At 39.6% G+C, this 26,842-nt stretch overlaps 3 protein-coding genes across 3 annotated transcripts; 2 read left to right on the top strand and 1 right to left on the bottom strand.

Annotated features, from left to right (window-relative positions):
- Positions 1-1,296: 1,296 nt before the first annotated feature.
- Positions 1,297-7,508, top strand: sarm1 (sterile alpha and TIR motif containing 1). The gene is made up of 8 exons (XM_061046456.1): positions 1,297-2,426; positions 3,205-3,823; positions 3,914-4,126; positions 4,220-4,311; positions 4,396-4,722; positions 4,858-5,047; positions 5,765-5,886; positions 6,162-7,508. The coding sequence occupies exons 1-8, from the start codon at positions 1,963-1,965 to the stop codon at positions 6,277-6,279; spliced, it is 2,145 nt and encodes a 714-aa protein (XP_060902439.1). The 5' UTR covers positions 1,297-1,962; the 3' UTR covers positions 6,280-7,508.
- Positions 7,509-7,611: 103 nt separating this feature from the next.
- Positions 7,612-14,928, bottom strand: slc46a1 (solute carrier family 46 member 1). Its single transcript, XM_061046457.1, has 7 exons — positions 14,396-14,928; positions 12,955-13,346; positions 12,395-12,873; positions 11,190-11,273; positions 10,824-10,980; positions 8,955-9,698; positions 7,612-8,350 (listed from the first exon to the last, which is right to left on the bottom strand). The coding sequence occupies exons 1-6, from the start codon at positions 14,714-14,716 to the stop codon at positions 9,644-9,646; spliced, it is 1,488 nt and encodes a 495-aa protein (XP_060902440.1). The 5' UTR covers positions 14,717-14,928; the 3' UTR covers positions 7,612-8,350; positions 8,955-9,643.
- Positions 14,929-16,588: 1,660 nt separating this feature from the next.
- On the top strand, positions 16,589-26,345 carry LOC132980363 (solute carrier family 13 member 2-like). The gene is made up of 12 exons (XM_061046455.1): positions 16,589-16,851; positions 19,178-19,306; positions 19,407-19,543; positions 19,710-19,967; positions 20,263-20,445; positions 20,554-20,676; positions 20,760-20,969; positions 21,286-21,380; positions 22,718-22,833; positions 22,930-23,091; positions 23,296-23,433; positions 23,770-26,345. The coding sequence occupies exons 1-12, from the start codon at positions 16,750-16,752 to the stop codon at positions 23,896-23,898; spliced, it is 1,782 nt and encodes a 593-aa protein (XP_060902438.1). The 5' UTR covers positions 16,589-16,749; the 3' UTR covers positions 23,899-26,345.
- The last annotated feature ends 497 nt before the right edge of the window (positions 26,346-26,842 follow it).

Genomic DNA, 26,842 nt, shown 5'->3' with positions numbered 1-26,842 from the left:
AGACTTGAGTTTAGCTTGTAACATGATGTAACATGATGTCACTGGGAGGCCTCAGTGAGGACACAAGAGCAAAGTACTGGTCTGCTTTGCTGTCTTGTAAGCAAGACAACAGTATGACACAAAGTTACAAGATAACAAAGACTTTTACAGCAGCAGAAATGTGTAATGCTTAAGCGGCAGTGTTAAAGGGCGATAACATTAAACTGCAAAGACAGCAGAAATATTAGTACAACATAATTATTTATTTAGGTTTAACATTGTTAAAGCTTATCTTGGATCTTGCTGACCCCACCCCTCTTGATATAGGCTTCAATAAATGTATGAACACGTACCAGTTGCAAGCACTCTCCTTGTCACAGTTCTGTAGAAATGTTTCAGATTGAACTAACATCGTTTTACATTTCTGAAGATCAATATTTTTTAATAACTTTAAAAAATATTTACTCAACTGTTTAAAAATACATGTTAAGGCACAATCAGCTGGGAGTTTAGATGTACTCTGTGGGTCCTCTGACACAGTATCTCTCTATACAGACCATACACCAGGAACACGCTCGCTAAATAGTTTAGATTAACTGTGTTTTTCCACATTTCATTTATTCAGTTAACTGAGCTATTAAAATGGCGAAACATTTTTTTAAATGACATTATAATATGCTCTCAGAAGTGCCATATTTAGAGAGGGAAACGATGAATTCTTGAATATTTACATGTCTGCTTGTTTATAGCAGCAGTGACACTGAATGTAAAAATACTGACATTGGCATTATGGCCTAAAACACAGGACTTGATATAGATTTTTAATAAATTCAATGTTAGTTTATAATTGTATTTTTATATTTCAGTTTATGTATTCATCATGTTTTATCCTCTAGTCTACTTGATGTATTTCATTTACATTTACAAGTCCCATGCTGAAAATATTTCAATAACCATTTCTTGGATTTTCTTTTTTTTTTGTTTTTCATTTCAATTAGTTTTCAATGCAGACAAATGACATTTATCAGTTGTATTTGCAGCACATTTTTCAAGTAAACGACCTCTTAATAATATATACACTTTAAGCCTAAGTGTGCCAGCCAACTCCATTTTTATATAGGCCTAGCTATTTCCAGTGGTAATTATAGAATAATCTAAAAATAAACTAACATTTCCAAACATAGATTATGATCAGAGGTTATTCTCCAATTTGTCCAGCAGATGGCGTGTGTTGTTTAGAGCAGCCCGGTGATGAGCATGCTCTGACCGGCTGTGATGCAGGGAGAAGAGAGAGAGAGAGGGGCGGGGGAGGGGGCTTCTTCTTATCCGCTCTATCCCGAGCCGGTGGGCGGTGCTGAGACCACTGGAGACACACAGACCGCCAGCTGATGCTGCTGGACGAGGAATGCGATAGGTCAATCGGGATGCTTTTTCACAGGGGTGTCATATTTTGTATTTTAGCAGGTGACGAGCCGCTACAGTGTGTCAGATAACTTGGAAGAAGAACGTGTTTGAGGAAAAAACAGGCCTTCTTTTGTCTGCAGAAGATCAGTGACACAGAGACAAGACAACAAAAGACAATTTACTCTCCGGACAACAAGTAGGAGTGGTTTCTTGGGCTTGTCAGACTGATGCACTGGTCTTAGCTGTTTCCTGTTTAATGTCTTTTCTGTAAACATATTCCGTAATTGTATCAGGTGAGGTCTAGGCTGGTGGGATGACAATGAGACAAAGCAGCAGCTGCTGAGGCAGGACTATGCGCAGGGAAGATCCAGATCTGCTTATGAGTGTTTACTCGCTTAATGCCCGGACATGACAGCAGCAGAGAGCGGTGATGCAATTTGATGAAAGCTGTCAACATTGATTAACGACAGAGGCCTTGCTTGGCGCGTCTGTGAGTGTTTGCAAGGCGGATATCACACTGGAAAACACTGACACATATTTGAGGCCTGTTTAAAAACATCGACCTGTTTCTGCCGGTAGATGCTCTTTTCTCTTGCTCTCTTCCTGTGGAGGCTCTATCGACATTTCTCCATCATGTTCAGCACAGACAGACTCACAGTCCCAGAGTATGTTAGCCGGCTGCAGAGAGGCAGGAGCGGCTCCGGCTCGGAACCTAAAGCTGTTTCTCCGGGCATCAATGCGGACGTCCAGGCGGTTTTGGGCAGCTCGCTCCCCGCCCTGCGTTGCGCCATCAGGAGGCTGAAGTCGGCGAATGAAACGTCTGACTCAGAAGAGACCCGCGGGGCCATCGCAGAGATTTTCCAGCTGGTGGAGGAGGCCTGGGTCCTGCCCACTGTAGGCCGTCAGGTGGCCGAGGAGATCTGTAACAGGATCCGGCTAGATGGAGGCCTGGAGCTGCTGCTGCAGCTTCAGCAGATACCTGCTGTGGAGATCACCTATGAGTCTGCAAAACTGCTGGAGCAGATCCTCATCTCAGAGAACAGGTAAAGTGTGACCAGGGATAAACAAATGACATGAACACCTTTTTGAATATTACACTGTCTTACACAGCAGCACTGCTATGAATAACTAAGTAAGAGTTCAGCTTTAAGTGTGTAAATTGCATCACATTGTTCAATGAGACAACACATGCATCTTAGAATGTAATAATATTAAATACATACTGAATATGTAAAACAGTAGTAGCAAAAGTAGAACAATGTGTTTATGGCATGTGATATACCCGGGACAAAACTGCATAGACCACATGTAAAAAAATATTAACCTCATTCTAAAACCTTAATATGACCTAAATGATTACAATTATTGTTTAAGGCCTGATTGATTGACAATATTGTTGTTGTCTTACAAATCATATTTGCCTCACTTTATCAGGTGTATGTCTTTAAATCCTTGAAGATATAGTCCAGCTAAGTGATTGTTTTAGTCAAATTTTGTACAACCACATTGAGGGCGGCAGTGGATTAGTGGTAGAGATGGTTGTCTCTCAAGCGAAGGTTGGGGGTTCAATCTCCAGCCCTTAAAGTCACATATAAAAGTGTCTTTGGGCAAGAAGACAGCAACTTGTGAATGTGTATGAATGGATTAGTTTATATACTGATGGGCACTTTGCTTAAGAGCCTCTGCCATCAGTGTGTGAATGTGGTAAGAAGGGATAAGTGTGACCTGTGGTGGAAAAAGCGCTTTGGCTAGTAGTCTGAAGACAAGAAAAGTGCTATACAAGCGCAAGTTCATTAACCATTTAAAAACTTCTGTTGACAGAGACTACATCGCCCGTCTGGGTCTTGGGGTTATCCTCAACCTGACTCGACAGCAGGAAGACGCTCAGCTTGCCCGCAGTGTTTCAGGGATCCTGGAGCACATGTTCAAACACACAGAGGAGACATCTGTCCACCTCATCTCTAACGGGGCCCTGGATGCACTCCTCTTCTGGTGCAGAGGTACAGACCCCACTGTACTGCGCCACTGTGCTGTGGCTCTAGCAAACTGTGCTATGTACGGAGGCCACCGCTGCCAGAGATGGATGATCGAGAAACAGGCAGCTGAGTGGCTTTTTCCGTTGGCTTTTTCCAAAGAGGATGAACTCATTCGCTTCCACGCATGTCTGGCTGTTACTGTGTTGGCTGCAAACAAAGAAATTGAGAAGGAGGTGGTGAAGTCTGGAACCTTGGAGCTGGTGGAGCCATTCATTGCGTCCCTGGACCCGGATGACTTTGCCCGCAACTTATTGGACAGTACGGACAGCATGCAGGGTAGGACGGCATCTGATCTGCAGCATCTTCTGCCTTTACTGGATGGCACAAGACTTGAGGGAAAGTGCATCGCAGCCTTTTACCTTTGCGTTGAGTCAAGCATCAAGTCTCGTCAACGCAACACTAAGGTACATTCCCTGTTTCCTTTCCATAAGACTTGAGATATATCACTGTCTGGTAGAGTTGTGACTGAATTTAATTTTGTCTTCCTTTTGAAGATATTTCAAGAGATTGGAGCAGTGCAAAGTCTAAAGAGAATCGTCATGTACTCCAGCAATGGCACAGCCTGTTCCCTTGCCAAGCGGGCGCTAAGTCTGATGGGAGAGGAAGTGCCGAAACGTATCCTATCAAGTGTGCCCAATTGGAAATCCTGTGAAGTCCAGACATGGTTGCAGCAGGTTGGCTTTAGTGCCTATTGTGACCGTTTCCAGGTATGTTCAAGCATACAGTGAGTTAGAAGTATATAGATCCTTCTATTGTATACAATGGCTGATATCGCTCTCTCTCATTGTCTTCCAAAATAGGAGCTCCAGGTGGATGGAGACCTCCTGCTGAATGTCACAGACCAGGATCTGAGTGCAGATCTGGGCATGACTGCAGGACTCACTCGCAAAAGGCAAGCGGTACAAACATTTCAATAAGTGCCTGACTGTGAATTTATGACTGGTCTAAAAATGTCTGTTTTCTCTCTCACCTTCAGGTTTTTGAGAGACTTACGAGTGCTGAAGACCTACGCCAACTACTCCACATGTGACCCAAACAACATGGCTGACTGGTTAGCTGATGTTGACCCTCGATTCCGTCAGTACACCTACGGGCTTGTCCAGTCAGGAGTGGATCTCAACAATGTCCAACACCTGACCGATCAGCAACTTCAGCATGACTGCTACATTGTCAACGGAGTCCACAGGGCTAAGATACTGTCTTTTAGCCGCAAGCCCTCAAAACCGTGTCACACTGATGCCCAGCCAACAGGGCCTGATGTTTTTATCAGCTACCGTCGGACTACGGGCTCCCAGTTGGCAAGGTCAGAACTGATACATGATTAATTCATTCAGAGAAATGTGTAAAAAAAAATAAGGGGCCAGGAAAAAGGCAAAAAGAGTTGGTTTCATCCTCACTGCTCATTTTGACTGACTGTCTTATTTCTCCCTGTCCAAAGTCTTCTGAAGGTGCACCTACAGGTCCGAGGATACAGTGTCTTCATTGATGTAGAAAAGCTAGCGGCTGGTAAATTCGAGGACAAACTGATTCAGAGTGTACAGAGGGCAAAAAACTTCATCCTGGTCCTGTCCGCCAATGCGCTCGACAAGTGCATGGGTGACACTGCCATGAAAGACTGGGTGCACAAGGTAAGCATTTGTCCATTTCCTTCGGACCCATGTTGACATTTCAAGTTTTGATTTATCCAAAGTTTCACTGGAAACATCAACCTGTAACCTTATCAAGGTGTTCCAAATGTATAGTGTTACAAGAGCTAACAAGATTCAGCTGGAATCCTTCAAATCAGATTGTTTAAGGGCGCATACAACATCTAGACCGTTTGCAATGAACCTAGCTATGTCTTTGAGTTGTATTTTGAAATTTCCATGCCTTGATTCAGGGATTCAGTCCATTTTGGATTTTGGAATATCTCTTAAGAACTCCAAAAGTATCATCAATCACTGATCATTATTGGTTACATTTTGTTCTTTAGCTGCAGTGCTACTGATTATGAAGTTATAGTTTTGCATTCTCATTGGTAGGCCACATGTCCATACTAGAACTCTGCGCATTTTCTAGATTACATATTCTTTTAATACTTTCAACGTGATCAAACATATCACTAGCTGTGGTCTTCTGCTGAATGACAGAAATTAACTCTTTGTGCTAACGTGTTGGTCAAGCTGCATTAATACTCCCTGTGTGAACACTTAGTTGAGATTACCTGTCACATAAATATTGATGTTTAAAAGAAAGGACCAGATGTTACTTTGCCTGCAGCTGGTTCGAGGGATTTGAGGATAATTTGTCTTGATATTGCATTTTGCTGTTTTACACACTCAAAGGGATTTTCATTCATTTTGCAGGAGATAGTCACAGCCCTGGCTGGGAAGAAGAACATAGTACCTGTTACAGACAATTTTATGTGGCCTGACCCCATGTCTCTGCCAGAGGACATGAGGGCAATACTCAACTTCAATGGCATCAAGTAAGTCCCCAAAATCTCTGAAAAGTCAAATAAACCCAAAACTATAGCTTTAATTATTATCCGAAATCCCTTTCTCAATAGGTTTAACAGCTGAAGTGAGCACTACAGTTTCCATTTTTAGGCTAAGATCATTAATATATGAAAGCCTCTTTTATTTCTGAATAATGAATACAACCTGATTATTGTTTGGAAATAGTATCGAATTACAGATCATTTATTCAAATATCCATTATCCATCAGTATCATTGAATGCATGTTATCTCTTTTAAACACAGATGGTCCCATGAATACCAAGAGGCCACTATCGAGAAGATCTTACGCTTTCTGAAAGGACAACAAGACCAAATGGATGCAAAAGATGCCTCCAAAGGGCAAAAAAAAGAAACAAAGTGATGTAAACAGTTTGATTTCAGTTTTAATAACTTCCAATGATGCCAAATTTCAACATCGTCAATTGTGAGCTGGCTGGCAGCTGATTCCACTCGGCCCAAATGCATGTGAATAAGATTACATGCTCACGAACAAAAGACGTGACATCCTGCAAAACAAAAACTGAAACAAGGATTCCAGATTGTATATAAGAAACTGTGCGCCTTTAACGATAGTGCCCTCACACTGCTGTATATGTGCAATCAGGTACAGTGTACGCCTTTTGTATCTCAGGAATATAACTGTGATAGATCAGCCTTCATTGGCACCCAGCAATTAATCAAACAAACAGCAATTTCTACTAACACATTAGTCTGAATAAAACTATAAACACTCATCATTGTTTAACCCACACACTGAACATTGTCAGAGCCAAAGTAGGTCTCTGAGTTACTGATATTTATGTTTTGTTAATGTGTCAGAAATATGAGAAGAAACCTTTTTGTGATTATGGATGATGGTAGTCCAAAAGTGGGCGTAACTCAAAGATGAAGGCATGAAGTATTGTACAGAAATAAAGGAGCTACATAATGTATAACTGCAACCCTAATTTAAGGAAATATTGATAAAAGGGATGCACGTTTCACTGCAGTATTAAACATTTCCTTCCCTTTGTAAAAATGGGTAAAATGCAGTGAAAGAGCGGCCATTATTCAAACATTATTCTATTTTGAACACTGTTGTTGTCGTCAGTTACAAAGTAGTGTAACTCACTCAGCTTAATTACAATAAACAAGGGGTTTAATCAACACAGATTAGTCTGTGTTCAATGCAAAATCTGCTTTGTTAATGAAAATTCACCCTTGAGCCCCTGCTGTGCTAAAAAGAAGCGGGGAAATGGAAACAATAAAATCGAGCAATATAGAGCACTGAGGCTTTTGCAAATATAGAGAACAAATTGCAAAACATATATAAACACCTGTTCAGACAAAGATCGATACAAATATACGTCAATGTTGCTTGAATACATTAGTGATGAAATCTGTATTTAGTCTTGCAAAATAACCAAATCAAGCATCAACGTGTTTGTCATTTAATGTTTGTTCAGTTATTCCACAAAAGGCTGAACGCAACTGCTGTTCGACTGTCATTTTTTTGATCTAGTCTTCTAAGTGTTTTTTGTCCATTATAAGTTATTGTATTATAATAAACATTGTCCCTGTAAAATAAAACTTTTTTTTCCAAGTAGTAAATCACGGTTTATTTTTACAATGATGTCTTTACTTTGAAACAAACACGTTTCAGCCAACGTTCTCTCAACATGATGAAGAATAAAATGTGTTGGGGAGAAAAAAATGAAGGTCAAATCTTTTATTTTTACTTCATTAAAGTGTCTGACATATGAACAGAAACCAAATTTAACCAATATCTTTATCACAAACATTTAAAATTAAGCGTTTATTTTTCAATAAATAACAATGCAACACATAAATATTGCACACCTGATTAGGATGAAGGAATAACAAGCTTTTTTTATCCGTCTGCACAATGGCTTTGACCAGATTAACCAATTGAACTGTCGCACAGAGTCTAAAACAATCTGCATGCAGATCAATTCACTTAACCTTTAGACCCCCCTCGTGCATTTTGAAACTGATTTGGCAGCTCCTGTTCCCTCACTGTGCCACCAGGACCTGACCCCTGTGTGCATGTTGGCCGTGTGGGGCTGTGCTCTGGGACTATCCAGTGTTGTTTATGGCGAGTGGACAGGAGGGGAGGGAGGGGAGGGGGGCTATTCAACGAGTTTGGACCGTGCTCTCAGCTTCATAGAGAGAGAGGGCGACATTTCCCCTCACTGCTGTGTATTACCGATGACTCTGTTTTAACATGTTTGGCACAGATGATTTATCTTTATAAGGCGATACCATGAATCTAAGGTACTTGGCCTTAAAGTACACCGATTTTAATTCAGCAAAAGTGGAAGTACCACAGATTAAAACGTCTACATTAAACATTTAGTAAAAGTACATAAAAATATGCTAGTCATCAGTGAGAATGACCTGATTCAAGTAATGAACTATTCTACACATTATATCTTTAGATATTCAAATTGATGCTTTCATGTGTATGCACAGCTTTCATTATGCAAAGGTTGAAAGGTAGAGCTCATTCTGAATACATGATGCGTTGCTGCGTAGCTCGGGGAATTGGGATTGTATGAGATCCATAAAGTCTAATCTTATCTTAACCTGTGGCTTCATAAACTAAGTAGTAACGTTATGTAAGAAGGGAAAGGTACAAAAACAACTGTCATTGTTGTTCAGTGGAAGCATTGAGTTGCAGAAAATGAAATACTCAAACACTCTCTAACTCTGTACACAGAAAAAGAGTGTGAATGTGGTTGGTAAAAACAGCCAAATCTTACTGTTCAACAAATCCAGCCGCTAACCTTTGAGCTGAATGAAAGCATATTTAGATCTGATATATTTTACAAACACTAACGTTCACCCACCTTTTGGGAATTTCACTTTCTCAACTTCCATAGACTGTATAAGTGTATTCATCGTCAGAGAAATGATGAGGCTGTATCTCCTCAGGTGATTGCCTGTTAACGTTAACATATTACTGTTTTCACTGGCCTGTAAGTCTCTTGTACATTATGTAGGGAGCAGCAGCATTTGACTCGCAGAAAACAAAACTCTCGGAGCTTACAAGAAACATTTTGGAAAAGAATGTTTAGACATAAAAACATACAAAATCAAAACAAACAAAAAAGTCAGAATACTTGTTGAGTAAAACACTCAAGACTAATAAACATCAGTATAACAGTGGGCTAGCAATAAAGGTGATTATTTCCAACATGCGTATTGCCCTTTTGTCATTAAAAACTGCCTTCTTTAGGCAGTGCTTGTTTTCAGGGAAGCACACCTGTGTCAGGTGACTGATATGTTACTATAGATCATTTAAATACATTACATAGCACACATATGGTTTGATATGCTTTCTGTAACACCTTCTGTTAAGCTTATTCAGTCAAGTGTAAATCGTTTTGAGTCTCGAACATCAATAAATGTCTTGATGAAATATCTGAACACAATGGTTTGTTTTTTAGGATAATGAATGATTTAGAAAGGCCCCATTCTCCACTATTTCATCGTAATGGCAGAGGAGTTTGTGTACTGTAGGTTCATTCTTGGTTGGGTCTTGATCACCTTCCTGTGACTAAGAAGAAGAATCCCGATAGCAGTCAGCTGCTCCGTCACTGTGTCAAGATCAAAAGTCTCTCCAAACACATCAGGTCATGTGTGTCAGAGCTACTCACCTCACCTTTAACTCTCTGACAGGTTCTTGCCCTCTCTCTCTCTCTCTCTCGCTCTCTCTCTTCAGGTCAGGACACCAAGGAGTCTCTGCGGCCTTTCTTGGAGTCGAAACACTGCATGAAACTGGAGAATCAAATATACCAAAGGGTTATTATCTCTTCCTCTCATTTATAAAGATGTTTGTATTCTGATTGTTGTGTTTTGTAAGCTCAGCTACTTAAATTCAATAATAACATTACATTATCTTTGTGACTTCAAAAATGAATGGTCTATTAAAGTTTTCACAACTTTGAAGAAATGCAGATTTGCCACATTCCACTGGCACATGATGATCAAATCCTTTTTATTTGTTTATTTGTTAGGATCCCCGTTAGCTGTATGCTAGAGCTCAGCTATTCTTCCTAGGGTCCACATTAAAAAAAACATTAACAGGAATATAAAATGTTAATTGAAAACATAATTAAGCTCCACAGACCACACAAACCATCCTAATTTCTATTCAATTATATATTGCACGTCAAGTTCTGGCTGATTTGTAACTTGTATTATTATTAAAGAGTAAATTCATGAGCACTGGTACATAGTACAAAAGCAGCAGGACTTTTAAGCACAGGTATCACTCCACCTTAAATGAAGGATGTGCTGTAAATGTACGTAACAGACAGCAGCAGAGGGCTTTTGTCTGGATGATTAAGCTGGTGCACTGAAATCACAACCCCCCCCCCCCCCCACCGCCAAAAAAAATGTACTCCTTTTTCATTGGTTGTATGAGAAATGGAGAAAAAACAGCTGAATTAAATGTTATTTGGCAATAGTTCAGTTTGAATCAGTATGTGAAAATTGTTTATTTGGTGAAGCAATCTTAATGACTCATTTAAAAATATGTTGTTGCTTATCAGTTTCTACTGCTGTTGTAAAAAAAGTAATATCACACTCTAGGTCGTGCTGTTGGACTGAACATCAGTATGCTGAGATTATCTTTGGAACAAGGTCGAGCTGTGCTGACATTCAGTACAACAGCTGTTTCTCTCGTGATATGTGTCGTTAGGTTGTAAGCGTTATTTGTTGTCAATGCAGTTTGACCAAGAACGCTTTTGAGCAATGAAATCAAACACATACTCTCTTGAATGGATCCTTGTTGTTTCCACATTACATCTTAAGGCTTATAAAAACTGAAGTCAGAAGAAAAACTGAGCAACTCGACAACTAGTAACAGGGTTAAAAAACAGTAAAATGTTCAAAACTCACCCAATTATCCCAGCGGGGACGAAGAGGAGAATGGCAGCACAGAGGAAAAGGAAACCCTTCATGAAATTCAGCGTGAGTGGATAGAGTGAGTTGAAGAGGCCACTGCCCACAAGAAAACAGAAGCTATCCAAACAGGCAACAGTTGCAAACAGGGCGCCTGGGAGAGAGAATAGACACACTGATATGTACACAAACTGCAAGCTAGCTCTCAATTTGAGTTATATCCTGATCATTTGGTTCATTTACACAAGAAAACAATACACTATTAGTCCACTTTTTATCAACACCATCCTCACATTTTGAAACCATTGCACATTTCGCTGGCTTAATGACGACTTACATTTTGTTCATTGTTCAGTGACTGACCTTGTTCTGATTGGGCCACCAGTTTAGACAGCTTTGACCTGAGCACGGGCAACGGAGCCATGAAGAGGAACAACAGAGCATAACCTGGAGACAGAAAAATATATTTGATACATAATGTAGACCTCAGGCAGGCCAACCCGACTCCCCCCAAGTCACCATTAGTCACAATTTTTATTTAATCGGGCATGGCTGTGTGAGGAGATAGAGTGAGTTGTCCACTTATTGGTACATCAGTGGTTCTTTGCTTTTCCAGTCAACATGTCATGTGTCCTTTTTTTTTTTTTTTTTTTTTAGAAATACTGTGATTTCTTTGGCAATATCCTAATCCTAGTTTTGTATTTGTATGTATGCAATCTATCAATCTGTGTGTACAAATAGGCTTCAAAATGTGCAGAAACTAATCAATCTTCCTCTTTCCACTACAATTCAAGGTTCATTTTTGCTGATTATGTCCACAGAGTGTTAGCTGCGCTGGGTGTTTATTGTCTGGTATTCAAGGTTCCCAACAAGTACAAGGTCTCTTCAGTCTGTAACTTGCTGAGCTGTGACAGCATGACAATATTTGACTGATAATGTGAGACCAGTTTCACCTGTGGCTGGAAAAAGTGTCCATGATGTCGAAACCATTTGGCAGTGCTTGTAAAGCACAAAGAAAGGAGCACAGTAAGAGTAAAAGGGAAATGTTCACTTCTTCTGTCATTAAAGCTACTGTGAGAAACTTCAACTGCTTTGTGTCGCAGTGACACATAAGAAATATAACTATATAATAATAATCAATCACCTGATGGTCTCCTTTATTTTAGTATGTCATGTAAAGACAACATTATTAATTTCAGTCTGTTTTATAAACAGCTGAAAGCTACTCAAAGGAGCTTCACATTGGTATTAAATAAGATTCAAACTTTTTTCTCCAAGGAATAAGACTTTATTTTGTCGTATATGTAGTCATGCTTCATAATGGCTGAATATTGTCAATAATGCTAAGATAAATAGTTTTTATTTTAATCAATCTTTATTTGTATAGCACAAATCCATAACAAATGAATTGTTGTGGATATTCCAGTTAAACTTCCTTTTAACAGTCAGAAACCTTGAGCAGAACCAGACTCATGTTGAATAGCCAACTGCAAAAACTGTGTTGGGTTTGTAAAGTGGGATTGAGGTAGTTGCAGAAAGAAGTATGACTCTATTCTCGCTTGTCTCACCTGTGAACATGAGCTGGGTGGTGTCAGCCACAGAGAGAACCAGCAGGCCAGAGATGTTAGAGACCAGACCCACGACAGCCACCCAGGAGTCCTTCAGGCAGTGCTGCATGAGCTTCAGCCCCATCAGACTGGTGAGGTAGGCCATCTGCTGAGCTGCCGCTCCGTAGCCAATCAGGGCAGAGCCCCAGCACAGCGGTGAGCTCAGCTCATACAGCACATACAAGTCCCTACTGCCAAAGTGTATGGTCACCACCAGGAAGAAGCTCAGCATGTACAGCCACAGCCTGTATCTGTGAAAGCTTCCCTTTGTCTGACCGCTGGTGCCTCCTGTCGAAAAGAGTTGCCAGACGGTTTTATGATGGCGGTAGGTTAGGAGCTTGGCATTTGGGTCTAGCGGGACAGACTCACGGACAAACAGGTAAACATACAGAGCCGTGGCCAAGTTAGTGGCTAGGACCAGCCAGAACGGGTTGATGTACCTAAACACAGGCATAAAAATAAATGATAAAGGGCACATGTATAATGATGATTTCTTACGCACTATGATGCATATTTCTTACCCTTGAGCCTTTCGCCACTGCCCACCTACAACGCTGGCTAGTATCCCTGCAAGGCCCAGACAAGCCTCCAAGACTGCCACCCTGAGGGTGAGGGATTTTTTGTCACTGATGTCCGCAACATAACAGAAGCAGGCAGCCACGACGGCATTGAATTCCCCTGTGAGCCCACTAAGCAGTCTGCCGATAAGAAACCAGATCAGCGGTAGCTTCAGGTACATGGCTACAAGGTAAACCGCCGCTTGGACGGCCATGCCTAGGTTAGGGATGATGAGGACACGTCTACGACCTGCAAGGTCACTCCAAGATCCTAGGAGAGGCACCACCAGTATGCCTACAGAAAAGCCCCCAAGGCTGATGTACAGGTTCCAGTGGGCTGTCAAGGTTTGTACTTGCTGTGAAAACATAAAAAGCCCAGTCAAGCACATTTATCAGCTGACAGAAAAGAGAAGTTACACTGAGGATATTCAAGTTGTGGTTACTTTGCCTCTATTCAACCTATGATCACATTTATCATGCACACTTTTTTTTTTTAAATGTTGACCCCAAATAGATGAGTAGTGCAAAACATCAGGGCTATTTGTTTTGGAGAACAGAACACAAAACAGCTGACCTTTAAAACAACGTCTACTGGCTCTCAATGATTAAGCTGCTTAGTTTCAACTTGTGACTATTGTTCCTCTTTGAGGAAACTGTTCCTGAGTTTCATTTTGCAAGGGCAAAAAACAGTATTTTCCATTAATTGGGAAGAGCACATCAAACTGTTTTGCAATCAATGCACCTGTTGGCACAGATGATCTACTGGCCTCTTCTGTATGTATGGTCACATTTTGCTACTTATTGTAGGCCTACCTGCATTCATGTATTTCAGTGCTGCCTTGCTTTAATGGTACAACAGTGATGTGAGTGTGTTGTTGTTGCATATAAGCACAAACTATTTTATTTAAGTATTTAGGGTTAACATTAATACCCCTCATTGTGTTGCTTTGCAGGCTTGCTGTGCTCATTTTGCAAGATCTATTCAACTTCAAGCACTTGACAATGCAACACAAAGATGTTGTGTGTTTGAATCAGCAACATCACAGATGACTATGAAACTGGTGTTCTGGGTGAGAGGAAGAAATGCAGCATTTTGAGACCGCCTTGATGAAGTAACCATGAAACCACTTGACCCTCATTAGTTTCTAATTCATGGTAACTTATTTTCTACAGCAAATAAAGAGGAAAAGAAAAAAGCAGTTGAATCTCATAGGAGATATAACACGACTAACCTAAGCAAGCAACTTTTCTCAACAAAAGGACGCTTTATTATGTTAAAATTCGAGTAAGTAGTTTAACATGGTATTTCAATCAAAAAATATGGCCAATACAATTTAATACAATAAAAGTGAATTTAATGTGAATCGAGCTGAACAGGATTTACATCAGTACATGAAGACCTAACCTCTTGAAGGGGGTCCGGGGTCAAGGAGTTGTTGCAGCTCAACCTCCTGGAGCCATTGTAACCGACATCATCGCTGACTCGGTCCCACACATACTGAGTGGCCAATGGGGACTGCAGGGCAATTGAAAACATGGAGAGGAACATCACCGGCTCTACAGTCAGCGGCAGCGGGCATGCAAACGGTGGTCGCCAGGAGCGGGTGGTCGAGGCAGCAGCCTCATCTTGGAGTCCGCATGAGCCATACGTGGAAAGTTCTTCCTCGGTGGAAGTGGCGCTGAGCACATCTCCGGATAGGATACCTGCGGTGTCCCGCTCGTCCATGTCGAGCCGTCCTAACTTCAACACATGAACTGTCACTTTATGCTCAAGAGTAGGCTACTCCCTCAATTTAAACTTGCTCTCTGCTCCTTCACGTAAAGTCGCGGTCAGCCACGTAAAATCATCCTAACGCCAGTGTTTTCAACCAATAAAGTTGTCAAGAGTGAGTGGGCGAAGTGAACTCAGCGTGAAGGTAACTTATCGACCATCTCAGCTCAGAGGAGGTGTCACTGCTGCACATGAAAGTTGGAGTTCAGCAGCCCCGTCTGGACGAAGATGAGAACTACATTTCAGGGTAAAGACCACTGCACACTGAGACCATTTCTTTTCGAAATTGACACACGTTAAAAAGAAATAGGATCTCATGTTATGTCCATCATGTTTGTACTTGTGAATTCTCCCCATGCTGCCTAAATGGCGACCTCTGCTGCACAGAGCTGTTACATCCAGAAACATGGCTTTGGATGAAGAAAAAATCCTTTCAACAGCCACCTCTGTCATCTCTTTAATTTGGGAGTCTCTGAGAAGTTTTAATAGTCCTCTAATGTTTATCACCATTGACAAGTTATTAAAAGTTAGTTACAACATTATCTTCAGAAGTAATGTCTTATTCTGTTTTAAGTACGCTCCCTTCATTATTTCATATCACTTTTCTTTCTCTGTCTATTAGAAGATTATGTAAAAGACAAGTCACACATTTCAAATATTTTTTTTCTCTATTCTGAAAATGATTAGGGCAATGTAATAACTTTTTGGGACTTTGATCGGAATTAGATATGAAACTCAAGGTTTCTTCCGGCTATAAAACATCAATTATCATCCTCTTGTGCATGAACACACACACACACACACACACACACACACACGCACACACACCCCCACACACACACACACACACGCACACACACACACACACACACACACACACACACACACACACACACGCACACACACACTCCCACACACACACCCCCACACACACACACACACACACACACACACACACACACACACACACACACACACACACACACACACACCGGGTCACACAGTAGGCAGTGATCTGGTTCGTCCACATTTCAGCTCTGGGAGGCTTTTTCCTTGGAATCACAACATTGTTTTTCAGTTACTCCCACATGATTAATTTACAAGGCCTCTACCCCTTTTGTTTTGTTTTCGTAGACTACCTTCCTCTGCTCTTTCAGAAACATTTTTGTTAGTCCTGTCAGACATAATGAGGGGTTATTACAGTATTAGTTCAACATTTATTTTTTGTTTTGAGTTTAAAACCACATGAGTCATGACCAGTAGTCTAATGAAGTAAATTAAGGCTCGTACTACACTGCATTTTGAGTCTTTTTTTTTTTTTTTACATGCATTGTAAAGTTCCACCACAACCAAGTGCACTACCACTATAATAATTTCATACTTTTTATACTTCATGTATATTATCCTGATATTATTCAAAATGTACTCTGAAATGTCCTTTTAACATAAGAATCTGAATGATTATAATATCATTGGACTCCTTGTCACACCATCAAATTTCAAATGTGGATTATTGTGGGAATACAGTGTGTTTGTAATGGTCACCGTGTTTATTCAGTCGGCATTGGCTGAACCCTACATTTCTCCTGAGGCAAAGCATTCAGTGTCTCGCATGAATGGAAGAATGATATGTTGGTGTTGACTTCAGTCATAAAGTCTTTTATGTCGTCTGAAAACTTGAAAGGCACTTTTATAGAGCACGTTTATCTTTACACCATCTTTCTAATCCAGATAAAACAGAAGTCATATTGTGTAATCACGATAACACAGATGATTATTTTTTCTCTGCTGCCAATAGCTTCTGATATCTCACATTGTATATTTCCTTTTCACTACAGGGAAACACACCCTGAACCTGCAGACCCATCACTCCTGAGTTAATATTTAACCTATTTCTAGGTTGACATACTGTTAATACCACCATAAATACTGTGGCTTTGTCTGTTCCTGTCTCTTTGATATTCTTCCTCTCTGGCTCTTTGTGGATCATGGCTGGATTTCTTACACTTCTATTGAGGTATAGGAATTACATCGTGATAGTCCTGACACCGCTTTTACTTCTGCCTCTGCCGCTGGTCATCCAAACCCAGGTAAGAAAAAAAAACACAAATTGAGTTCTTTCTACAGGCAAAAGTCAGTGTTTAGTGTGACCTCCCTTGGACCATTTCACATTTTGAGCTTGATTTTTAGGGGGACAGTCTTAAAAAGTAATCTTTTTATATATTTTACCAGGCTTCTTTCTGCACTTGCCAGACGTCTTCTTTAGATTTAGGCTGTCTTTAGTTTATTTCTCTTTCCAGGTGATCCCATACTTCCTCTATAATATTACAGTAAGGCCTGGACTGTTTAAAGGCATGTCCATTACTGTCAGCGTTTTATCAGCCGTTTCTCTCCAAGTGTAATCTCACTGCATGAGCAGTCATGTTTGTTGACATGTTGAAAATAAAGCTTTCCAAAGTGGTGCTTTCCAGAATGGATGACATAACAAATTAGAATAATATTGCTAAACATTGCACATTACTGCACTCAAATAGATCTTTAGACAAAAAACAATATGTTAAGTTGCTGCTTTGATTTTGATTTCTCCTCAGAGTTTTCTTTAGGGTCAGATTATAAGTCGCTGCTCACATTCTTTCACCTCAACCAAGTGTCTGTTTATGATGGAGAAACAATGGTCAATGGTGAATCATTTCTAGACGACATCTTTCAGTGTCTCTATGTCACCCTCACTGAACATTCTGGGTTGAGGTGTCAAACCAAATCTCAAAAAATATCTCATATGATTTACTTCGATTAGAAGACTGATCTGTCTCTACCTTCACTAAAACATAAAGCCACAGGTGAAGCATCAAGGGAAACACCTCATAGCAGGAATCCCTGGGTGTTTTTTTCCCCATATCTGACTTTGACCTTTGGCTTTTTCTCTAAAAACTAAATAAATAAACCAGCAATTGAAACCAATAATGCAACAGTTCAATACATTAATACCATCGGTGTCGAACAAAGCACCTCTCAGGACCTGAATTATTTTTAAAAATGGCAGGAACTCCTATTCAAGCCAGAAAGTCTGGATAATTTTTGACCCTTAAACACAAAAAAATCCACCATCAGAGCCTTTCTGTCTGCATTACCTTCACGTAAACTCCTACACAGCAGTGTTCAGGATGTCTTTTACTCACGCTGCTTCATCTATAAAGAGGGCTTGCGTTTAGATGCTGCTTTATTGTTACGATACCTTAAACTGCTCGTATAAAAATGTAACAGTTACTCACGTTGCTGATTTCCAATACAGCATTTCAAGTGTAATTTTTCAACATTTTTTTGTGTTGCAATAACATACTTAATATCCTGAAATATCAAAAGACAGAAATTTAGCACCGATTTCAGAAAACTTGTTCAACTTTAGTACTAGTAGTTTGTAATCTTGAAATGTGATTTCTTGGTAAACCCGTACAAAGGTCCTGACACCACCCTGACCTTATCTCATATAACAGCATTGTAAAAATGACTGCATATAACACAGTCGGCAACATGGTAGTAATGGTGAGAAGTGTCATTTGTAAAGGAAGGGCAAACAAAAAATTTTTTTGGAGAGACTTGTTAATGAGGTCATTGAATGCTGATTCTGCTGTGTTTACTTTAGTAATGAAAGTGATTTAAAAAGGTTTTTCTAGCATTAAGGGATGGCTCACTTCACAGATATAATATCATGTTATGAATTAAATGAGAACCTTTTTTTCTAGACTGCCCCCCCCCCTCCCCCTTTCCTTCAATCTGCAAAGTATGCAACATAATGAGGTTACCTTTGATCATCACAAAGCTTCTAAGATGTCAGTGTGCATAACACATTGTTGTCTTAGCTGCACCCTCTCCAGTGCAGGATGCCAGCCAGTGACACTTATGATCAATTAAAGAAAGGGATAATGTTCAGCGGCTAAATCATCTTCTCGATAGATCTCAGTGTATTTTGAGATGAAGCTTTATAGCTGTTTGACAGTTATGTCTAGCTGTTCACTTTTTGTTCAGCACAATAACCCCTATGTGAACTTTAAAAAAAACTGTGATAAATAATCAAATGCTTGCATGAACCATTTTACATCCACCATTATAAATTCGAAAAAAAAAATGAAGTACATGATGTACTTCAATTTTTGATGCTCATGCGAACGGAAGCGGTGCTTATTTTGGTGTTCAGCCTCAATGGCAAGCAACTTGGGGGCCATTGAACTGGACTGAATTAAAATATGAAACAATAGTTATGGCAAATGATCTAAAAAATGATCAATGTTTAAGGTATTTTTACATATCTGGCACAACATATTCTGACCGCAAAATTCCCACAAAGAGCATGCAGATTTTAAATCATTTACAGTAAAGTCACGCACTTCTGCTTGTACTGTGTATCTGTCATTACAGGAGGCAAAATGTGGCTTTGTGATAATCCTCATGGCGCTGTACTGGTGTACAGAATGTCTCCCTCTGGCTGTGACTGCCCTGCTGCCTGTCATTCTCTACCCCATGCTGGGCATCATGCAAGCAACGGAGGTATTATTTTTTTATTATTTTAATAAACAAGGAATACATTCTATGCTCCTACATAAGCCTTTCTAGATATCCCTTCTGCTCTCCTTATCCCGTCTTCAAGGTTTCTATACAGTACCTGAAAGACTCCAACATGCTGTTTATGGGTGGGCTGATGGTTGCAATGGCTGTCGAGAAGTGGAACCTGCACACAAGGATCGCCCTTCATGTTCTGCTTATTGTGGGGATGAAGCCAGCCCCGTGAGAAATGTTATTCTTTACATGCATTAACCTACACATACTGCATCAAGCAAATGAAGTATGGGGATCCCCCTGAACATGAATTGTGTTTTTAATCATATCGTTCATATCTAACGTCTCTTTACACTCCTTCCTGATCTTATTGTTTGTTGTGCATCCTCTACAGCCTGTTGATCGGTATCATGAGCACCACAGCCTTTCTGTCCATGTGGATCAGTAACGCTGCCTCCACAGCCATGATGCTGCCTATCACCAGCGCTGTGCTGCAACAGCTCCGTGACACAGAGGCCGCCGCTGAAGAGAGGGATCGTAGCGTGGCTGCCACAAAGGATGGTCAGGAAAACCAGGTGTTCGAGATGGGGGACATTAAAGAAAGCAATGATATGGAGGTCACAGCCATTGAGAGCAGCGTCAACAATGGTGTGTGACAGGGTTAATGTTTTACTTGTGAACATGTTGAATTTTTTTGTTGCTTTATATTTTAATGTTGTTGTTTTTTGCAGATACAGATAGAGATAATGACAGCAGAAGCGTGAAAGAAAATGATGTGACGTCAAGTATGTTTTTTCTTCTTCAAAACTTTATATAAGTAACAGCCCCGTCTATAAAAGAGAAATACATCATAGAATATAGACAGAGTGCCACACAGTCCCAAATGCACCCTTGCCTTCATCCAACTACTGAGAATGGAGGCCCAATCAATAGATTCAAAAATTAAGACGTCTTTCCAATGCTGAAGGTCTGAGTCCAGCGACTGAGCGGCGCAGAATGAAGGCAAAGCGGAAGTATGATAATTGGAGGAAAGGCATGAGCCTGAGTGTTTGTTATGCCGCCAGCATCGGTGGGACAGCCACCCTGACTGGGACAACACCCAATGTCATCCTGCAAGGTCAGATAAATGAGTAAGACCTCCAAACATTCAAATAAACACTTCTTACTCAGACCAAACCAGATACAGAGTTAGTTGTTTGGGTTCTACCTGCTTCTGATCCAAATGTTCTCATCAACAGACTCTTCCCAGAGAATGGAGGCCTAATCAACTTTGCAAGCTTTTTTGGCTTCTCTTTCCCAAACATGGTGCTAATGCTCGCCCTGTCTTGGTTGTGGCTGCAGTTCATGTTTTTTGGCTTCAAGTAAGTTCCATTGATTGCAGTCGTTCTTTGTTTTAATATCTCACTATTTTTTAGTCATTTATCTTCACATTGTGTTATATCAGCTTGAAAAAGTCCTTTGGATGTGGCACAAATAAGGAAGGCGACAGAGAGGCGTACCAGGTGATCAAAAACCAGTACAAAAATTTGGGCAGGATGAGGTTCGCTGAGGCCTGTGTGCTGGTCATCTTCACGCTGCTGGTTCTTCTGTGGTTTACCAGGGATCCTGGGTTTATGCCTGGCTGGGCCACTGTGCTCTTCAACAAAGAAAAAACGTGAGTATAAATAAGTTTCAAAGCCTTTCATGACCTAATAAAGTGAACAGTTCACCAGGGATAGACCAAAACTAGGAGGTAAATATAAGGAAGGGTCAACTATTAAAGGTTTCTGTAGTGCTTAGTGCTGGTCCGTCTAAAGAAATTTTAATCTTTGAATGGTCTCAAGTCAGAAGCTTGAATTGTTCAAACCTGTTCTCCTCTGTTGAGTCTTGTGGTTTATTCAAAAAGTGTTTCCTATCATCACTGCAGTGAACTCAAGACGGTCGTCGAATGTTCTCTAAAAGTTAATGCATGAAATGTGTTTCCTCATCAGGTACGTCACAGATGGCACTGTGGCCATATTAATGTCTTCCCTTTTCTTCTGTATCCCGTCCAAATTACCGAGTTGCAGCAGGAAGTCTGAGGACGGTAGGTTGAAGACATGCAACTTTTCATTTTGTGAATAACAAGTGCATTGCTTTCCCTATGCTATCACATTTTTTTTACAAAATGTTAAATATGAACAAAACAAACGTATTGTTTTGTTGCGTAATATATTCATGCTTAATGCTGTCATTGTTTGGTGACTGTTATAAAATTATTTTGAAAAAACCCCCAACGCTAAGTAATTGTTTCAACCATTGACTGCATATTATTATGGACAATGCAGCTCCATCTTCTTCTGTTACCTCGTCAACACATCTGTCAAATATAATATGTATCAAATTTGTATCAAATAACTGATTAAAAAAATAAACACTTGGACGTAAATCAGCATGATATTAACTATTGTAAAAAAAAAGACATGCATTGAATATGCTCTGTAGATTGACCCATGTCCCATCTGTAAACATGGAGTAGGAGGGTTTTATGACCTATACAGCAGCCACTCAGCCTCTGAGTATTTTGGCATCATTCCCAAACAGCTGTCTCTCTGTCCATCTTTATATACTTTCCTTTGTTATCTTGTATTTGGTTCTATCTTTGCACACCTGGATAGCCCAATGGGAAGTATTCATTTACTTGTTACATCTTATTTTATTTTGAAAAAAATAACGTTCAAATACAGAATACAATGCAGGAGTCCTATAAAAAACAAACACATACAAACAGCAATATTTGTGTGCTCAGTCAAATGCTTAAGATATGGTGCAGTTTTGTAACCACACCTGTCCTAAGAGGTGTGTCCTGTAACAGATAAAGATACCCTCAATAGCCTTCACTGCTTGTGAAAACTCGTCTTGCTGATTTGGGGCTTAGTGAAATGTGTTGTCACAAATGTTTCCTGAGTTGTAGGCTGCAGCTCATGCTGTGCTGTTACTTACACAAATTACTTTTGTACCAAAAAGTAATTTATTCCATTGGTAACCTTAGTTAAATGTGTCAATCTGCTTCCTGCAAGCATCAGCGTCTTCTGTGCTCCTAAAAAAGTGGAAGAGCAAGCAGAGTGACACAATGCTTTTGTGGCAGCCTTCGAGTTGTCAAAGTCAATTTCTCACCTTGGAGAATGAAAAAAAAGTTCAAAGTCTAGTCACAAGATCACACTTAAATCAGGTTTTATTGATGGTTTAGCAGTTTATCACGTTTCCTTTTATCTTTACAGAGTTCACTGTGGTCAAAATGTCATATAACCAGACAATAAAAGCTGGTGTATTCTACAGTTAGGTTAGACGGATCATTATCTTTGTCTATTCTACCAAATGCAGAAAAATAAATGTCAGTTGAAAAGATTTGTGCAGTTAACCTGTTTCTGTCCCTCCTAATAGGGGCATCTGCTGAAGCCGTTTCACCGCTGCTAAGCTGGGACATCGTCCATAAAAAGATGCCATGGAACATTGTTTTGCTCCTTGGAGGCGGTTTTGCAATGGCCCAAGGAAGTGAGGTAAGACAGACGCTCTTTAAATCCACATTTTTCTGAGGCAAAAAAAAGTGTACAAATGATCTCATGTTGATTTGTGTATCCTCATTCGGTCTAAAGAAATCTGGACTTTCCACGTGGCTGGGAGAAAGTCTCGTACCGCTGCAGAGCATCCCTCCTTTTGCCATCTCTATCCTGCTGTGTTTTTTGGTGGCCATGTTCACTGAATGTTCCAGCAACACTGCTACCGCAACTCTCTTCCTACCCATACTGGCCTCAATGGTGAGACAAAGCACAATATCGTTTCTTAATCTTTTAACGACTTTGCTTTGTGTTATTTCTGAAGTACAAGGAGAGTTGCTTGCTTTTGGTTGGTTTAGCATCTTAATGGATCGTGTATACTACCCACAGCGAAGTCTAACAATGGCGACCTGATAAATTTAAACCTGCATGTGTTTGAATGTAGAAATAAATCTTTATGTCCAGGCAACTGCTATAAAGGTTCATCCGCTGTACGTCATGCTTCCCTGCACCTTTGCTACCAACCTGGCCTTCATGCTGCCTGTAGCCACACCTCCCAACGCCATCGCCTTCTCCTACGGCAACCTTCGTGTCATCGACATGGTAAGACCTCATAGAACAGAACCTGTACATGAGTGTCTTGATGTACACTAGGAGTTTTGGATAAAGGCTCATATCCAGATTTCAGATAAACAGATTATCTTAATCCTTATATGTTTCTGTTTGCATAAACATCATATCCTGTATGATAACAATAATAATAGTCAAATATCTAACTAAGCTCAGGGAGACCAAGCGTGCAAATGTATGCATGTCTTTTGGAAAATTGGACTCGATATTATTACATTGTATTAAAACCCACTCTGACAAAAAAAACTGTATTGTCTTTGATGAAGGTCTAAATGTCAATATGTCTTATTTTCTGTTGTTTTTTTTCAGGCAAAAGCTGGATTTATGTTGAACATTATCGGAGTCATAACCATCAACATTGCCATTAACACATGGGGGGTAGCCATGTTCCAGCTAGACACCTTTCCAAGTTGGGCAAATGTCTCTAAAACTCCTTGAATATGAACTCAAGAAAGTGGAAACAAGGAGAAACTGTTGGACACAAAAAAATATCAGATTATTTATCGGGATTTTACGACTGGGGGACCTGTCTGGCAATGACTTTGTAATTTTTGTGTTAAGCCTGCCTGAACACCCCAGCCAGTACAGCCTGGTGTGCACTCAAGGTCTGTCCATTTGTGCTTGCACATGTTCTTCTATGCAGCTTTCAATCCGAGATCCTTCCTCACATTGTGATTGTCTTCAGAAACAACCGAACGTGATGGCCGGGAAACATTGGAGCACCTTTTGTTGATGTTTTGACTAAACTGAGATCACTTCATTTGGACAAATCCTACTTTGGACAGTCAACCAAGACGACCCAAACTCAAAACTTGAAGTGTCAAAGCATTGATTTATAAGATTTTCACTCTTAAAAAATGTCACAAGTGTTTATCCTCGCAGAAGTAATTTTAGGGCCAAACATACATCATTTGAGTTTTCATGAAAACCGAAAGATGTAATGTTACATTATCCTTATTATAATTAAACACAAGTTTAATCAACAACAAGAAACACATATTATTTAGTTGTTCTACATGCTTACTAATGGATTTTCACATAAGATGTTATTACTAAATGATTAAAGGCTTTATATGCGATTTTTTGATCCAGCAGATGTCGCCCTTGAGCACCAGCATGAAACCAAAACAACTCGCGGTGCATTGTTGTGTTAGCATGCTAATGCTAGCGATCTTTATTATGCTCGTATCTTCACACTGCATGTAAATTTACCCGAAATGAGCGTGATCTAGAAACACAGTTAAGCAGTGAGTACAGTATGGTATTCTTATTTTCTCTAGTCCCTCAATTAAACAACTTTTATACGCGAGGGGAGGAGTCAGCCGCCATCCCAACGATGTGAACAAACTGAAGATAGGACTCGGAAAGCTCGGAAAACATCATAGACAGTGGGACTCGGGTGTTACACCCACTGTAGACAGTCATTACTCACAGAGTTATTTTCAGAGGATATACTTGATTTCTATTATATTTAAGTTTGAAAAATCGCATATAAAGCCTTTAAGTGTGGTAGAGGAATGCTCTTTATATAGGACACAATGGATGGTAACATCAGTAACTATTTTTCAGATTTGGCTGGAGTGTGGGATATTTACACTTAAATGAACCATACTGATCTCTACTTTTAGTTGGTAACTCAGAGCAAAAAAAACAAAAAAAAAAAACTACATGCAATTCTGAATAAATTGTTTTTCAAAAGCAGAATATTCATTGTCAAATAACATAAATCTTTGGAAAAAAAGATCCTGCAGGTTCACTGTACCTTTTGGCTGAGACTGTTAAATTTAATGATGGATTCAAATCTCATTGCCATCCATAGGATTAGGACCACTGGGTCCCCAATTGATTTAAAGAGATCCAAGAGGACAGAAGGCAAATCCCTCCAAGGGTCAATGTGGGAGATAGGCAAAATGATTGAAAGAAAGGGAAATCAATTTCAGGAAACTGAAAATATTTAATTGAATTCTTTGGCAGGGTTTTATATAACTTTGTTACATGTGAATGGTCTGAGCAAAACAGGATTTTAAAGTGGTGAATGTACAGTACAGACAGGTCATACAAGTAAGCAGTTATAAAATCCAAAATTTTCTTTTGCAATCTGGTGACCATTCCTCCAGTAAAAACTAAAAGACAGCATCATTCAAAGGAAAGACTGTATTTTCTCACAGTGATGGAAGTTTATGAAGTTGAGATGAATTTCAACTATCAGAGGTAAGAGAACTATTTATGTCATGATATGTTATGGTTTCATTTTTAATTGCAACTTTTTTTTTTCTTCAAATCATAACGTAAGCCAGTCCTTTTTTTCCTGTGATCGTTTAACAAATCCACAAGTAGGATGTTTTAGTCTGCAGTTCAATTTCTACTCGAAAGCTTTTGGGGATTGTAAGATTTTTGGTATTAGCCTTTGTTAAAACTTATACTGAATAAACAGAACAAACAAAAAACACGAATGAATGACATTTTCTCCATTTACCAAGCTAAAATTAATCAGATTTACTGGGTGAGCTCAAGATTTTTTAGATCTTGATGGTCTTAGGTACATGATACATTATTATCAGCTTTAGTAAAAACCCTGGAAAACACTTTGAGTGTGTTGAGCCTTTTTAAAGATGTTTTTTTATCAAGGGAGATCAGTTGGGGTTACATTATAATTTTAAATATAAAATAGTAAGAATAGTCATTGGAGGAGACAGCTGCACATTTTATCGTGAAATATCCCTGGGATAGGAATAGTAATTGCGGATTTTATATAACTTTGGCCTGAGCCAAAACGTGATGTCAGTAATAAATCTAACTGCCTCAGGGACTCTCAATGTTTCTCTCTACATTTTTAAAAGACAATCATAAATTAGTTTCTGCTGACATTAAAGATAGGATTTAATCTTACATTCATTTCTTGATTTATGAATATGTTTTATTTGAGAAACCAACAACAATGGACTTAACATGTTTTTATAGACCAACTTTTTTGATCTGGTGCTGCAAAAACACATTTGTTATACAGCAAGAGAGTAAAAGCAAGATTAAGATGAGATAACTTTACCTGCCTTGACTTGATTAATCTTGTTTACAGCAGATTCCCGTTACATATAAATTTGGAATTAATGTGAGATTATTTTCTAGAATTTAGTGTACATGTGGAAAAACAATCTCTGTGAATGGTAACGTTTGTAAGCAGGTGCTGGAATATCTGCATTTGAAGTCAATACAGTGGCGTGTTCCAGTCCTAAATTATGTCTTTTAATTGGAGCAGCGAGTGTGTTTTGGTAAGATTTTGTCAAAATTAATTGGTAGTCGACAAAATTGGGGCTTTAATGGAAGAAACGACATATGTGGATCATTATCTATCATTATATCTCTTGTGGTATTGTAGCAAAAA

The sequence above is a fragment of the Labrus mixtus genome, chromosome 9 (genome assembly GCF_963584025.1).
Source record: "Labrus mixtus chromosome 9, fLabMix1.1, whole genome shotgun sequence".
Lineage (NCBI taxonomy): Eukaryota > Metazoa > Chordata > Actinopteri > Labriformes > Labridae > Labrus > Labrus mixtus.
This window is presented reverse-complemented; position numbering and strand designations above follow the sequence as displayed.

Excerpts from the sequence above, each read along its gene's own strand:
- sarm1 (XM_061046456.1), top strand. The coding sequence starts at position 1,963 with ATGCTCTTTTCTCTTGCTCTCTTCCTGTGGAGGCTCTATCGACATTTC. Across the intron at positions 2,427-3,204 it reads ATCCTCATCTCAGAGAACAG|AGACTACATCGCCCGTCTGG; the intron begins GTAAAGTGTGAC and ends TTCTGTTGACAG. Across the intron at positions 4,723-4,857 it reads ACGGGCTCCCAGTTGGCAAG|TCTTCTGAAGGTGCACCTAC; the intron begins GTCAGAACTGAT and ends CCCTGTCCAAAG.
- slc46a1 (XM_061046457.1), bottom strand. The coding sequence starts at position 14,716 with ATGGACGAGCGGGACACCGCAGGTATCCTATCCGGAGATGTGCTCAGC. Across the intron at positions 11,274-12,394 it reads CACCCAGCTCATGTTCACAG|GTTATGCTCTGTTGTTCCTC; the intron begins GTGAGACAAGCG and ends TTCTGTCTCCAG. Across the intron at positions 10,981-11,189 it reads GGTGGCCCAATCAGAACAAG|GCGCCCTGTTTGCAACTGTT; the intron begins GTCAGTCACTGA and ends TCTCTCTCCCAG.
- LOC132980363 (XM_061046455.1), top strand. The coding sequence starts at position 16,750 with ATGGCTGGATTTCTTACACTTCTATTGAGGTATAGGAATTACATCGTG. Across the intron at positions 19,544-19,709 it reads GTGGGGATGAAGCCAGCCCC|CCTGTTGATCGGTATCATGA; the intron begins GTGAGAAATGTT and ends CATCCTCTACAG. Across the intron at positions 20,446-20,553 it reads CTGCAAGGTCAGATAAATGA|ACTCTTCCCAGAGAATGGAG; the intron begins GTAAGACCTCCA and ends TCTCATCAACAG.